The sequence below is a fragment of the Sebastes umbrosus genome, chromosome 8 (assembly GCF_015220745.1).
Source record: "Sebastes umbrosus isolate fSebUmb1 chromosome 8, fSebUmb1.pri, whole genome shotgun sequence".
Taxonomy (NCBI): domain Eukaryota; kingdom Metazoa; phylum Chordata; class Actinopteri; order Perciformes; family Sebastidae; genus Sebastes; species Sebastes umbrosus.
In genome coordinates this window covers 33,545,417-33,558,676 of record NC_051276.1, presented here as the reverse complement: position 1 = coordinate 33,558,676, position 13,260 = coordinate 33,545,417, and the positions used below count along the sequence as shown (strand labels likewise).

Genomic DNA, 13,260 nt, shown 5'->3' with positions numbered 1-13,260 from the left:
GCAAATAAACACGTAGTAAACACATGGCTAATACAGCTCTGTACAAAGCACCAGAACAAAAACACCAACACATCTACGACAGTATGATAACAATGCACCTCGCGTGCCTAGTCTGATAGTCTGTCGATTATGTAACCTATAGATCTGATATATTTTTAATAAAAGACAGTCGTACCAACAGGATACAGTAGAGCACAGAAGCCGTTTCCATGCTGCGAGGTGTCTGCATGTCTGTTCACCTGAGGAGCTCAGAGACACGCTGATCCCAGCAGGACGTCAGTTGAGTAGGCGCTCCTTAACATTCACTACACACTGCTAAAACTATGTGGCCATATGTGGCCCAGACCACCTCTGAATGTGGTCTGAAAGATCCGATCTCAACGCGTCTTGGGTGCGTTCACACCTTTACTTAGAGCTGCTCCGATCCCTGAAGACGGATGTTAATACCAGGTCTGAACAGGGCCTCTGTTGGTTGCAGTCTGTAACCTCAAACACTACACACTGCACCTTTAATACCAAACGGACAGATTTCTTTTAAATTTGCAGTGGATATTCAGGTCAAATTAAAGTCAATTTAAATGTATTTATATGCCTAAAATTACAAGTTTGTCTCCTAATGCTTAACAAGCTGTTCAACATACGACACCCTCCATCCTCAGAGGCTCTTTTTCAACGAGGAAAAACACCACACACACAAGTTTTAATCAGCAAAAAAACACCCTGACCTTTCCGCTGGCTTCAGTGCCAGAAATATCCAATTTGAATGGTTCGCCATGAAAGTTTACTGAGCATATTATCGCATATTACGGAGGATGAACCTTTTTCATTTTGGACCCTTTGTAACACTTTCTGAGCCCAAATGTCAGAGCGATTGTACAAAGGCCAAATTTACACTCCGGATATCTCATCATTTATTGGATTGCTGTGCAATTTGCTGAGTAAATTCATGCTCGTCACGGGATGAACCTTCTTAATGAACCTCTAGTCTCTGGTGTCCCCACAACTAGAACAGCTCTAAAAACAGCAACTGTGTTTGTTCCATGCAACGCTTCAGTATTGTGAAGTAAGAGAACAGCCTCAGGAGCAGCTAGCGGGATTTTTTATTAAATGATCTATCTCTCATTCATTCATTTATTTCATTCAACATGATAATTAACACATTATGCACAAGTGTTCGGTCACACGACTGGTACGTTCATTCATACAGACTGGATTGTAGTTATTTTTTTAATTTATTTTGTTACACAGTCCTCAGCAAAATAGGATTATTACAAAGTATCCAGAGGTCTTAAATGTATTCTATACAAAGATATTCAGTAAATTATTACTTTAAAGCAACCATAAACTTAAAAGTTAAAGTCTCAGAAATATTTAAAGGTATGAAAAGCAGTTGTTACTAGTGCTGTCAATCAATTAAAATATTTAATTGTAAATTAATCCTACATTTTTATCAGTTCAAAATGTACCTTGAAGGGAGATTTGTCAAGTATTTAATACTCTTATCAACATGGGTGTGCGCAAATATGCTGCTTTATGCAAATATATGTATATATTTATTATTGGAAATCAATTAACAACTCAAAACAATGACAGATATTGTCCTCGTACTGTCTGCCTGAATATACCTGTATTTACCCTCTGTCTGAAACGCTCCGTTTTAGTGCATTTCAACAGAATTGCGTTGCTATGCAACAGTTTGGGTCCATGTTTACTTCCTGTCAGCTGATGTTATTTACATACACTGCAGCAGGAAATAAACTGGGACACATTTAGAATATAAAACCGTGTAATGATCTATATAATTGTATATTTGTGACATCACAAATGGACAGAAATTCTAACAGCTTGTTTCAAACACACAATTTCTGAATACGGGTTGTGTGTATTTCTCCGTATATTGATTGTTTTGATAGTTTAACAGTATTTATAAAGCACTTAAACCTGCTTTATAATATAAAAGACATGAAAATCTCACTTTTTACAATAAAGGACCTTTAAAGTTGAGCCCGCTACAACCGAAAAATTACATTTTGCTTTAATGCATTGAAGAAAATAGTGGCATTAAAACCAATTTGCATTAATGCATTATGATTTTAACTTTGACAGACCTAGTTATCACGTAAATAAATTGTATTTATAAAGCTCCTTTCTAGTCTTCCAACCACTCAAAGCGCTTTACACTACATATCAGCATTCACACACACATTCATACACTGATGGCAGAGGCTGCCATACAAGGTGCCAACCTGTCCATCAGGATCTGATCTAAATACTCATTCACACACCGATGGCACAGCCTTCGGGAGCAATTTGGGGATCCGAACCGCCGACCTACCGATTGGTGGGCGCCCCGCTCTACCTCTGAGCCACAGCCGGCCCCGTAACATATATAGTTTTTACTGTGAAATAGCAAAATTCATGGAAAAATATACTGCATGCTCCCTATCGGCTTAACATGTCCCCAAGCAACTCATTTCCTGCCGTCTGTTGAGTCATACATAGCTGCACAAGTTGTTCAATCACAGATAGGCAGAGACAGCAGCAGTACTGCTTTTCTATTTCCGTTCTGAAATCAGCAGAGGGGTAATTTCCCATCCTGATCAGATATCAGAGGTCAGATAAGAGACTCACCTTATAACAGCCAGATGATGGAGGTGTGATGTGATTTAAAACACACACACACAGAAGCACACACACACCAGCTATTCCCTGCGGAGCCCCGGCTCGAGAGTCATCCATCTTCTGTGACGAAGACTCTCACACTTTGTCTCAAACTTCACAGACATCAAGGTTGATTTTTCTACATTCACTGCGACTCTCCTTCCCTGTCATGAAGCTCCAGAATTGAAGGGAATTGTAAAAGTGTCTCGGTGCGTCTAGCCTGCATCCAAACTGCCTGACAATTGTGACTAAAGGGAAATAAAAAGGCAGTTTAGGGAACAGAGACAAGGTTTCCTGTCATTCCAGCTGTCAGATGTGATAAGTGATGGCCCGGTAGGTTTTGTGTTACAGTACGGTAAATGTTGCCGTGTACAAAGTGCTACTGTAATGTGAAGCCACAGCTGGAGATACACATGAATGGAGAAGGAAAAAAAACATTAAAAATGAACTCTGCATTCCCAAATATATCATGGATGAAGATGAGTTCAAACAATTCAGACTTCTAATACCTGTCTCTCTGTCATCCCGTCCACCAGGAGGCTCAGTTGGCGGCTCGCGGGTCGTCACCACCGACGTTCCTTTCTCTGTGGAGGACCTGACGTCCGACCACATCTTCTACGTCCAGGACAGCCAGCACAAAGCTCAGGTCCAACAGGACGCCTTCAGCTTCTACATCAGCGACGGACACAGCCAGACGGAGGCTTTCAACATCGAAATTGACATCCAGGTAACGACTGGTTTCTACGGAAGCCCGGTTAGAGAGAAAAAAACTAATCTGGCGATCCATTTTCTAAGTCAGATCTTAATTGTTTTCTCTCCTGTGTTTATGACTGAAGAACAAGTGGAAAAAAAAGGTTCCTTAAAAATGTTTTCATCTGTGAAAATGGGTGAAAAAAATTTTTGCAGTCGATTTTCTTTTTTGTCAGGATAATTTTTCTAAGTGTTTGTTGTTGTAATACTCATTTCGGCCACAAGAGGCTGAAGTGCCACACTACCCCATGTTCTAAATAGGATTAAAGTCTTCCAGGTGAGTTTTAATTTACATAACTTGCTAACACACAATATATATATATATATACTATATACCTTGTGTTTAGAGTGCATGGAGAAATTAAAACTGACAACAAAAAAAAATGTTCACCTGCAAAAACTTTTTTTTCACATTTTCACAGATGTAAAAAAAGGAACTTAGATAGGTTATCCCTCCGTGTTTCCGTAGGTTTCTGTGTACCATAACTTTTAAAATTTTGAAGCAAGTATGCTTGCTTCATGTTACATAGAAAATATCAAAACTTTTATTTTGTGGTAGTTTAATTTAAAGTCACTAACTGCAAGATTGGAAGCATTTCTATTGCCTCCACATGGCTCTCAACATGATGACGGCTGAGCAGGCGACTCGCAGCTAACGTTGCTGGCAGTGAAAACAACAGCAACACTGCTGACAGAGCTAACAGTGTTTACCTGGGGGGGGATCCGGAGGGTGGGTGGTACGCTTTTGAAACGGTACAGTCGTATGAGAGCAGTGCAGAGCGGCGGCCGTGAGCTAACCAGTGGGGCACGCTCACATACATGAACATGCACTAAAAGCATGCACGGCCAGCCCGGCTATGTCAACAAAGCGAGGAGAAGCTCTGATTACAATACATACAGATGGAGAAAGACTTCATTCTCTGCTCAGGTAGACTTTAACCCTCTATATCTTTACATAGACGATAGTTGTTAGCTGCTATATTAATGTTCTGGATGTCATATAGAAAACCTTTAATATTTAAACCTACAGTATATTTGCAGCACCACCATCAGGCCAAACATTTCATTTTATATCCGCCTCACCTATTAAAGTCATACAGACACATTTTCTGAACACATTCATGTTTCTAACAGAAAGAAAACTCTACATTTTGGAGATCTCATGACGTTTCCTTCAACACCTTCACCGGACCCAATTATCACCATGATTTTCCTCCTGTATTAAATAAATAATTCTGTCTATGATTCTCTGGAATCACATTATCATGTCCACAGTTAACAGCTAAGATGAGAGATTTTTAGATGGAGGTCTGCACTCTGGAGTTGTTGGTAAAAGTGAGAGTTAGAAACGCAAAAATAATACACCTGAAAATGTTCTTAAAAAGTTAAATCAACTAAAGATTTGCTTATTTACTCGACTGTATTCTGGAAATTAGCTTAACTATCTCTGTTGATCATTTCTTGTCTTCAGAAGAACTCAATAAATGTTCTTGATTTTTACTTATTACCATGACAACACATCGACTATTACAGCTGCTGTGTGTTATCAGGAAAAGTTTGAGCCGTTCAAGTTTGAGCTGGGACTTGACAGCTTCACGCTCCGGTAATTTAAAAATGGACCAAACCTCTATCTATGATCTGTACGTGACTTCAGCTGAGAAAAATATAAAACCAGCTCTGTCCTCAGGCTGTCAGCCTAAACAAACTCAGCATCCCAATCAATCACTTACACCTGTTTTACGTCTTGAGTTGAATTGATGAGGCTGTCGGCGAGCTGTGTGTGTTTGTGTACTGTAAACCTTTGAGTGCATGTGTGTATGTAGAGGCGGTGATATATAGAGTGTGTGTTTAGTAGAAAGAAGAATGAGTGATTTTTTTTAATACAAATTTAAATGCAGGTAGTCATCTCTCTTCATCGCTGCAATATTTGAAGAAGCTTCAACTAGAGCTGCAACTGACCATTATTTTCAATATCAGTTAATCATTTGGTATAAAATCCCAGAAAATAGTGAAAAATCTTCATCCCAGTTTCTCAGTCCAAGGTGATGTCTTTAAATGTCTTGTTTTCAGTCCAAAACCCAAAGAGATTAAGTTTAATATGATATGAAACAGAGAAAAGCAGGAAATCTCCATATTTGAGAGGCTGAAAACTGAATTTTCGTCAATCGACTACTCGTTGCAGCTCTACCTTCAACAGAAGATTGAGTCTCTTTCTCTTCTGCTAGATCTGTTTGGGAACAGAAATGTTGTCATGTCACATATATTATTAAATAAATCCATGTAATTATTATCTAATGAAGAGTTTTTATTGTTCCTCTGTCAGCAGAGTAAAGAGGACAGAGAGCCCGTGGTGGCGGTCAGCAGCATCCACGTGGAGGAAAACTCTGGAGTCGTCATCACCAACTCGTCTCTCAGCGTCCACGACCAGGACACACCGGAGAACGAGATCCTCTTCACCATCGTCAGGAAGCCTTCCTACGGTGAGCACTGATGATACACACATATACTACTGTGTATAGGCTCAGGCTCAGATGCTTTTAGTTCTCACTCACTCACAAGGTGCATTTAAGTACGTTCTAGTAAAGTATTTACAGTGTGGTTTGTTTTAAACCAGCCGTTAAGCTGTAATTATGATGCCATAATTGCTGCTTTTAGAATATAATGGAGACGTCAGCTACAGAAGCAGATCCTCATGTATATTTACGTACATACAGAAACAGCAAACACTGCAGGTAAACACAGGAAAATTATGCAAACAGATGTGCAGTCGATATATTAGCATATATACGTACTCCCATACACAACACGTATACTATCAGATACTCCTACACACACACACACACAGGACAAACTAATAAAGAACCCAGCAGAGAGTTATGCTGAGGGGTATCCAGCATGTTGATAGTAAATTGTTCTGAATGTGATAGAGATGAACACACACACACTCGCTGGTGAACACATTACTCTCACTTCCGACACCCAAACAGTTTAAAAGAAGACAAACACACCGTTGGTCGGCCGCAGCGCCGCACGCTGACTGCAGCCATTCCTCACACACTCGCCGCAGACGACGTGGCGACACACACACACTCAAATCAACTGACCTCCCCGACACTCTGTTTTCCTGACTTCCCCTCACCGTCCCAAATTGAGTTTTCTCTCCGGCCTCCGGTAGTCTGAAAAAAATTGCCTCACACACAAAAAAAATATATTTTTTACTGGACAAAAATATATTTCTTACTCAGCTATATTTCATCTTACCAAGTTTTAGCAAAGTTTACAGAATCAGGAAGAGGGTGATAGATTAAATAAAGAAAGTGAAGAGCAATAATAAATGATTTGTCCCGTTGGAATAAAGTTGAAGGAGAGACAAAAGATGCTGTTTAGCTAAATTTGCATTAAAGATACTGAGAGGAACTTTTCACTGGTTATGAAACAGTCTCAATTTAACACTGATGCCTCTATATGATCTGCATAAGTAAACGAGACAATCAGAGAGAAGATTGACTATTTCAAAATTCTTAATGCTTCGGTGCCACCGGGTCAGATTGCGCACAAAATCAGACGAAATCACGCAGGTTCACCAGAAAGTCCTGCAGCTCTGACTCCAGCGAGAACCAGGACAGCGCGGGGCAGACTGTCAGACCCTGCTGCAGTTAAATGAGATGTTTTCTAAAGGGACTCTGGTGCTCAGAAACACTTCTATCCACAGGGATCGCGTAAATCAACACTAAATGAAGGTTCCTCGTAGTAACTTTCAGGAAAAATATCAACACCAGATGAACCCAATGTTTTGTTTGAGGTGTAGGATACTGACCTCAATAAAGTCAACCATTCAACAGACATCTGCAATTGTACTGCTGTCAGACAACCAGAGAGGCTTTTTCTGGTTGCTCGAATTACCTAAAAATATACACATATTTATCAATTATATTTGATTGGAAACCATTCCCTCTTTAACTTTCAGCTAATGTTAGCAAGTGTTGAGCAATGTAACAGGCATCCAGTACAGAGTCGGTTTAATACAAAGTCAGTGTTTTACTGTGATTTAATTGGCTTGTGGTCAGACAGAGTGTACTGCCAAAGACCAAAGACTGTTTCGAATGTTAATATCTTGAAAAAAAATCATGCCTATTATCAGACAAATGTCCGAAGAAAAGTTTAAAAGAATGTCAAGAAAAAGTCTGAAAAATTTAACAAAAATAAATGTCCGCAAAATGTCATTAAAAAGTCTGAAAATGTCCAAATTTTTTATAAATAATGTAAAAAAAAAATGCTGAGAAATGTAAAACCAATGTTGAAAAAATAAAATAAAAAAAAGTCCAAAAAATGTCAATTTGGTTTTTTTTAAAAGTTCGAAAAATGTAAAAAAAAAAAAAAAAAGAAAAATGTCAGACAAATGTCCGAAAAAAGGTTAAAAAATTTCAAGAAAAAGTCTGACAAATTTAACAAAAATAAATGTCCGAAAAATGTCATGAAAAAGTCTGAAAATGTCCAAAAAAAAATTTAAATAATGTAAAAAAAAAAAATGCTGAGAATTGTAAAAACAAATGTTGAAAAAAAAAAAAAATGTCAATTTGTTTTTTTTTAAAAAGTTCGAAAAATGTAAAAAAAAAAAAAAAAAAAAAAATGTCAGACAAATGTCCGAAAAAAAAGTTTAAAAAAATGTAAAAAAATAAAATGTCAAGAAAAAGTCTGAAAAATTTAACAAAAATAAATGTCCGAAAAATGTCACGAAAAAGTCTAAAAATGTCAGAGTCGGTTTAATACAAAGTCAGTGTTTTACTGTGATTTAATTGGCTTGTGGTCAGACAGAGTGTACTGCCAAAGACCAAAGACTGTTTCTAATGTTAATATCTTAAAAAAATCATGCCGATTATCAATTTGATCAATTCAATACTTTTGTTAAACTAGGCATGTAATATTGACTACGCCTGGACATATTTGAAGCAACCTTTCCTCGGGGTTATGATGTCTAATTTTGTTTTGTTGCTGAAGTGAAATCAGTTTTGAACTGGTAGGAGATCCAGTTTCAGATGTTTGGCCGTGTTGCAGTTGAGAGCCTCTGTCCATTAAAATCCCTGCTTTTTCTAATCTGCATGTTTTTATCATCTGGTGAAGATGAGGAGGAATACCAGCTCACAAACCACCTCTTTAAACATTATCACATTTTTTTACAACAGTATGAAATGATGAATTTTTGGTCTTGATGACGGTGCTCAAAAAGCCAGATCAGCAGATGACCCTCATGGATTAATACACCCAAACTGGGTGTTATGTTCACCCCTCCCGCCCCGCCAGACACCTGCTGGGGAACATTCCTCATAACCGCCCTCCCCAGTAACAGCACCATAAAGCAGCCGGTGAAACCGAGTGTACCAGCGCCATAAAACCAGCAGAGTGCACGGCTGATGGGACAGAGAGCAGGAGAGGAGTGATTTCACACAGGACGATGAGTCCCTGGCAGCTCGTCTTTTTAACAGGCTGCCTCTCTACTGTCCTCACACACACACACACACACACACACACACACACACACACATGCACAGATTTATCAGAGAGACCGTTTCTAATAAAGACGTCAGGATGCTGCAGCTCACACTGACACACAAAGTTACCTCATGCTATCAAACTTGTGTCGTGTCAGCGTAAACAAATTAATCAGTCGTGCAAAAATTCTGTTCTGGAGTTCATTTTTTTTATACATTATAATCAACTATAAGATACTGTATATAAATAAACCAGGGCTGTCAATCGATTAAAATATTTAATCTTGATTAATCACAAATTAATCACACATTTTTTATCTGTTCAAAATGTACCTTAAAGGGAGATTTGTCGAGTATTTAATACTCTTATCAACATAAGAGTAGACAAATATGCTGCTTTATGCAAATGTATGTATATATTTATTATTGTAAATCAATTAAGAACACAAAACAATGACAGATATTGTCCAGAAACCCTCACAGGTACTGCATTTAGCATAAAACAATATGCTCAAATCATAACATGGCAAACTGCAGCCCAACAGACAACAACAGCTGTCAGTGTGTCAGTGTGCTGACTTGACTATGACTTGCCCCAAACTGCATGTGATTACCATAAAGTGGGCATGTCTGTAAAGGGGAGACTCGTGGGTACCCACAGAACCCATTTACATTCACATATCTGAAGGTCAGAGGTCAAGGGACCCCTTTGAAAATGGCCATGACAGTTTTTCAGAAAAGTGTCTTAAAAAAGTCTGAAAAATTTCCAATAAATGTCAAAAAAAAATTTTTAAAAATGTGTGTAAGTTTGGAGCGTTATTTAACCTCCTTCCCGACAAGTTTCATGTGATGCCAGTATCTTTGAAAAATGTCGATGTCAGTTTTTCCGAAAAATGTCAGAAAAGAAAGTCAGAAAAATATCTGAAAAAAAGTCAGACAAATGTCCGAAAACAAAAGTTTAAAAAATGCCAGAAAAATGTCTGAAAAGAGTCAGATAAAAAAGTCTAAAAAATGTCCAATTTCTTTTTTAAAATGTAAAAAAAACAACTAAAAAATGTAAAAAAAAAAAAAGGTCCCAAAAATGACTTTTTTTTTTTTTTTTTTTTTAATTAAAAAAATTTAAAAAATGTAAATAAAAAAGTTCGAAAAATGTAAAAAAAAAAAAAAAAAAAAAAAATGTCAGACAAATGTCAATTTTTTTTTAAAAGTTCGAAAAAAAAAAAAAAAAAAATGTCAGACAAATGTCCCAAAAAAGTTTAAAAAATGTAAAAAAAAAAAAAATGTCAAGAAAAAGTCTGAAAAATTTAACAAAAATAAATGTCCGAAAAATGTTACGAAAAAGTCTAAGAAATGTCCAAAAACATGTTTAAAAAATGTAAAAAAAAAAGTTCGAAAAATGTAAAAAAAAAAAAAAAGTCAGACAAATGTCAATTTTTTTTTTAAGTTCTAAAAAAAAAAAAAAAATGTCAGAGAAATGTCCCAAAATAAGTTTAGAAAATGTTAAAAAAAAAAAAGATGTCAAGAAAAAGTCTGAAAAATGTCCGAAAAATGTTACAGAAAGTTTAAGAAATGTCCAAAAACATGTTTAAAAAATGTAAATAAAAAAGTTCGAAAAATGTAAAAAATAAAAAAAAAAAAAAAAAAATGTCAGACAAATGTCAATTTTTTTTTAAAAGTTCGAAAAAAAAAAAAAAAAAAAAATGTCAGATAAATGTCCCAAAAAAGTTTAAAAATATGTTAAAAAAAAATGATGTCAAGAAAAAGTCTGAAAAATTAAACAAAAATCAATGTCTGAAAAATGTCACTAAAAAGTCTGAAAACGTCTAGCATTTTTTTTTAAAATGTAAAAAAAAAATCTGAAAAATATAAAAAAGAGTTTAAAAAAATGTAAAAATGTAAAAAAAAAAATGTCAAGATGAAGTCTGAAAGATTTAACAAAAACAAATGTCCGAAAAATGTCACAAAAGTCTGAAAATGTCCAATTTCTTTTTTAAAATGTAAAAAAAACAACTAAAAAATGTAAAAAAAAAAAAAGGTCCCAAAAATGACTTTTTATTTTTTTTTTTTTTAAATTAAAAAAATTTAAAAAAAAAATGTCAGACAAATGTCCCAAAAAAGTTTAAAAAAATGTAAAAAAAAAAAAAAGATGTCAAGAAAAAGCCTTAAGAAATTTAACAAAAATAAATGTCCGAAAAATGTCCCCAAAAAGTCAAAAAAATGTAATTAAAAAAAAAAAAAAATTTCAAGAATAAGTCTGAAAAATGTCCCAAAAATGTCCCAAAAAGGGGAAAAAATGTAAAAAAAAAAAAAAAAAAATGATTATTGGAAAAATTTCCAAAAAAATGTAAAACAATGTAAAAAAAATGTCTGACAAATTTCTGAAAAAGGTAAAAAAATGTCAGAAATCACATATCTGGAGGTCAAAGGGACCCCTTTTGAAAATGGACATGCCAGTTTTTCCTCGCCAAAATTTAGTGTAAGGTTGGAGCGTTATTTAACCTCCTTCATGACAAGCTAGTATGGCATGGTTGGTACCAATGGATTAATTATATTTTTCTAGTTTCATAGGATACCAGTCACTCTAGCTTTCAAACTGAACCGGCTACAACCTCTGAAAAGTCAAATAGCGGCTGAGCCTGACGTCGGTCCGAGGGACTTTTAAGTCGTTATCGCGTTAACTTTGGCAGCACGAAAAAAAACACAATTTTTCCGAGTGTTTTCCTCCTAAATGTACCCCCTTTAATCGTGGAGAATATCTAAAGTTTGTCTTGTATATTTAGGACTTTAATCTCGGAAATTCAGAGTTATTTCTTGGAATATCACCCACCTCTTTCAGCTCCATAATTGATTTATTCCTCCAACAATGGCCCTAATACGCCGTTGTATGATTCACTACCAGCCTCGTAAATATAAAAGAAAAGCTTTAAAAGAATGAAAGAAATATTTTGCAAATGTATGTGTATTAGGGGAAAAAGAGAACATCTGTGTGTGTGTGTGTGTGTGTGTGTGTGTGTGTGTGTGTGTGTGCGTGCGTGTGTCTGCGTGTGTGTGTGCGTGTGTGTGTCCCCTCATTATGCTCCAGGATTTAGACTCAAATCCCATTTAAACTCTGGCTTTGATTTAAGAAGCGGTGTAATTTAGTGGAATCTAAAAAGTCTCATTAGTTCCTACAAAGTCTTTCATGTACTGCACGAAAAAAATCAAACGTCCTCCATTTGACCGAGATAATCACCGTACTTAACCAGATGCTGCTGCTTTATTCAGCTACCGCACACCTACACCCTCTTCAGAAATCAGAGCTTCATTAATCTCTCTTTTACATTCAGGCAAACTCCGCAGACGGCAGTTTTACTCTCAGCCGCTGGAGAACGGCAAGGTCCTCACGCAGGGTTCCACCTTCACCTACCAGGACGTCCTGGACCTGTTGCTGGTCTACACGCCTGAGACCGTCAGCGGGGGTGCGGATGAAATGGGTTTCACCCTCACCGACGGCATCCACACGTACACGGGCCGCCTGGAGTTCACCATGGACGTCAGGAGGAGCGAAGGACCTCGAATGACCGTCAACAGAGGCCTGCAGCTCCCGGCAGGTGAGAGAGAGGAGAGGAAAGGTCGTATCAGCACTTTGTGTTGGTCTCAGCAGAGTGTGAGACAAGTCTTAAGTTAAGCTTTAAAAGGGAGATAAAGACGCTGAGTGCTCTGAATTGTTTCAGGATCTTCGTCTAAGATCACAGAGCAGAATCTGAAGGGTACGGACACCGACTCCGACAGCCTGAAGCTCCGGTACATCCTGACCAAAGACCTTACGGCCGGCAAAGTCCAGCTCAGCAAGAGCGGACGCGTGGAGAAGATTTCTGTTAAAGGTCCCGTTCAGAGCTTCACTCAGGATGACGTCAACAAAGGTTCTTCTATTTTACCTGTCCTCTTTTACATTTGTTGTTTTCTGTCTTCTGTCTCTCAAGTAAACTCAACACAAAGTTCTGCTTTTTGTTTTGTGTAATTGTGCTGAAGTCTTTGCTTTGTCCCCAAGAAAAATAGTTGGCAAGAGTTCTGTTCTCGTTGTTGGAGGGGACGAGAATTATTCTGATAGTCAGTTGAGAAGCAGTTGATATTTGTCATAAAAGTAAACAACTTTAAATTCTACAGCCAAGAATCCCACTGATTTATCACCGTAACTGTCATTGACTTTAATGAAGAGAAAAGATGTTGTTGAGGAAGAACAGTGCCGTTTAACTTAAAGCAGATTTCCCTCCAAATCCGACTCACAAAGTAAAATAAGGAGCAGAAGGAGCTAAAAGCTGCCAATGCTCTCGTTTCTGTTTGCTTACAATGATTGAGCTGATGTCTGTAGTTTAACATG

At 37.1% G+C, this 13,260-nt stretch overlaps 1 protein-coding gene across 3 annotated transcripts in view; it reads left to right on the top strand.

Moving 5' to 3' along the window:
* fras1 (Fraser extracellular matrix complex subunit 1) overlaps positions 1–13,260 on the top strand; it is a 314,451-nt gene that overhangs the window by 264,167 nt on the left and 37,024 nt on the right. For 2 of the 3 annotated variants that reach the window (XM_037777425.1, XM_037777423.1), the window contains 4 exons: positions 3,198–3,388; positions 5,735–5,891; positions 12,227–12,490; positions 12,614–12,802. In XM_037777425.1, coding sequence (XP_037633353.1) covers positions 3,198–3,388; positions 5,735–5,891; positions 12,227–12,490; positions 12,614–12,802 — 801 coding nt within the window. The remainder of the gene's footprint in view (positions 1–3,197; positions 3,389–5,734; positions 5,892–12,226; positions 12,491–12,613; positions 12,803–13,260) is intronic. The other variant, XM_037777424.1, reaches the window with a different exon arrangement.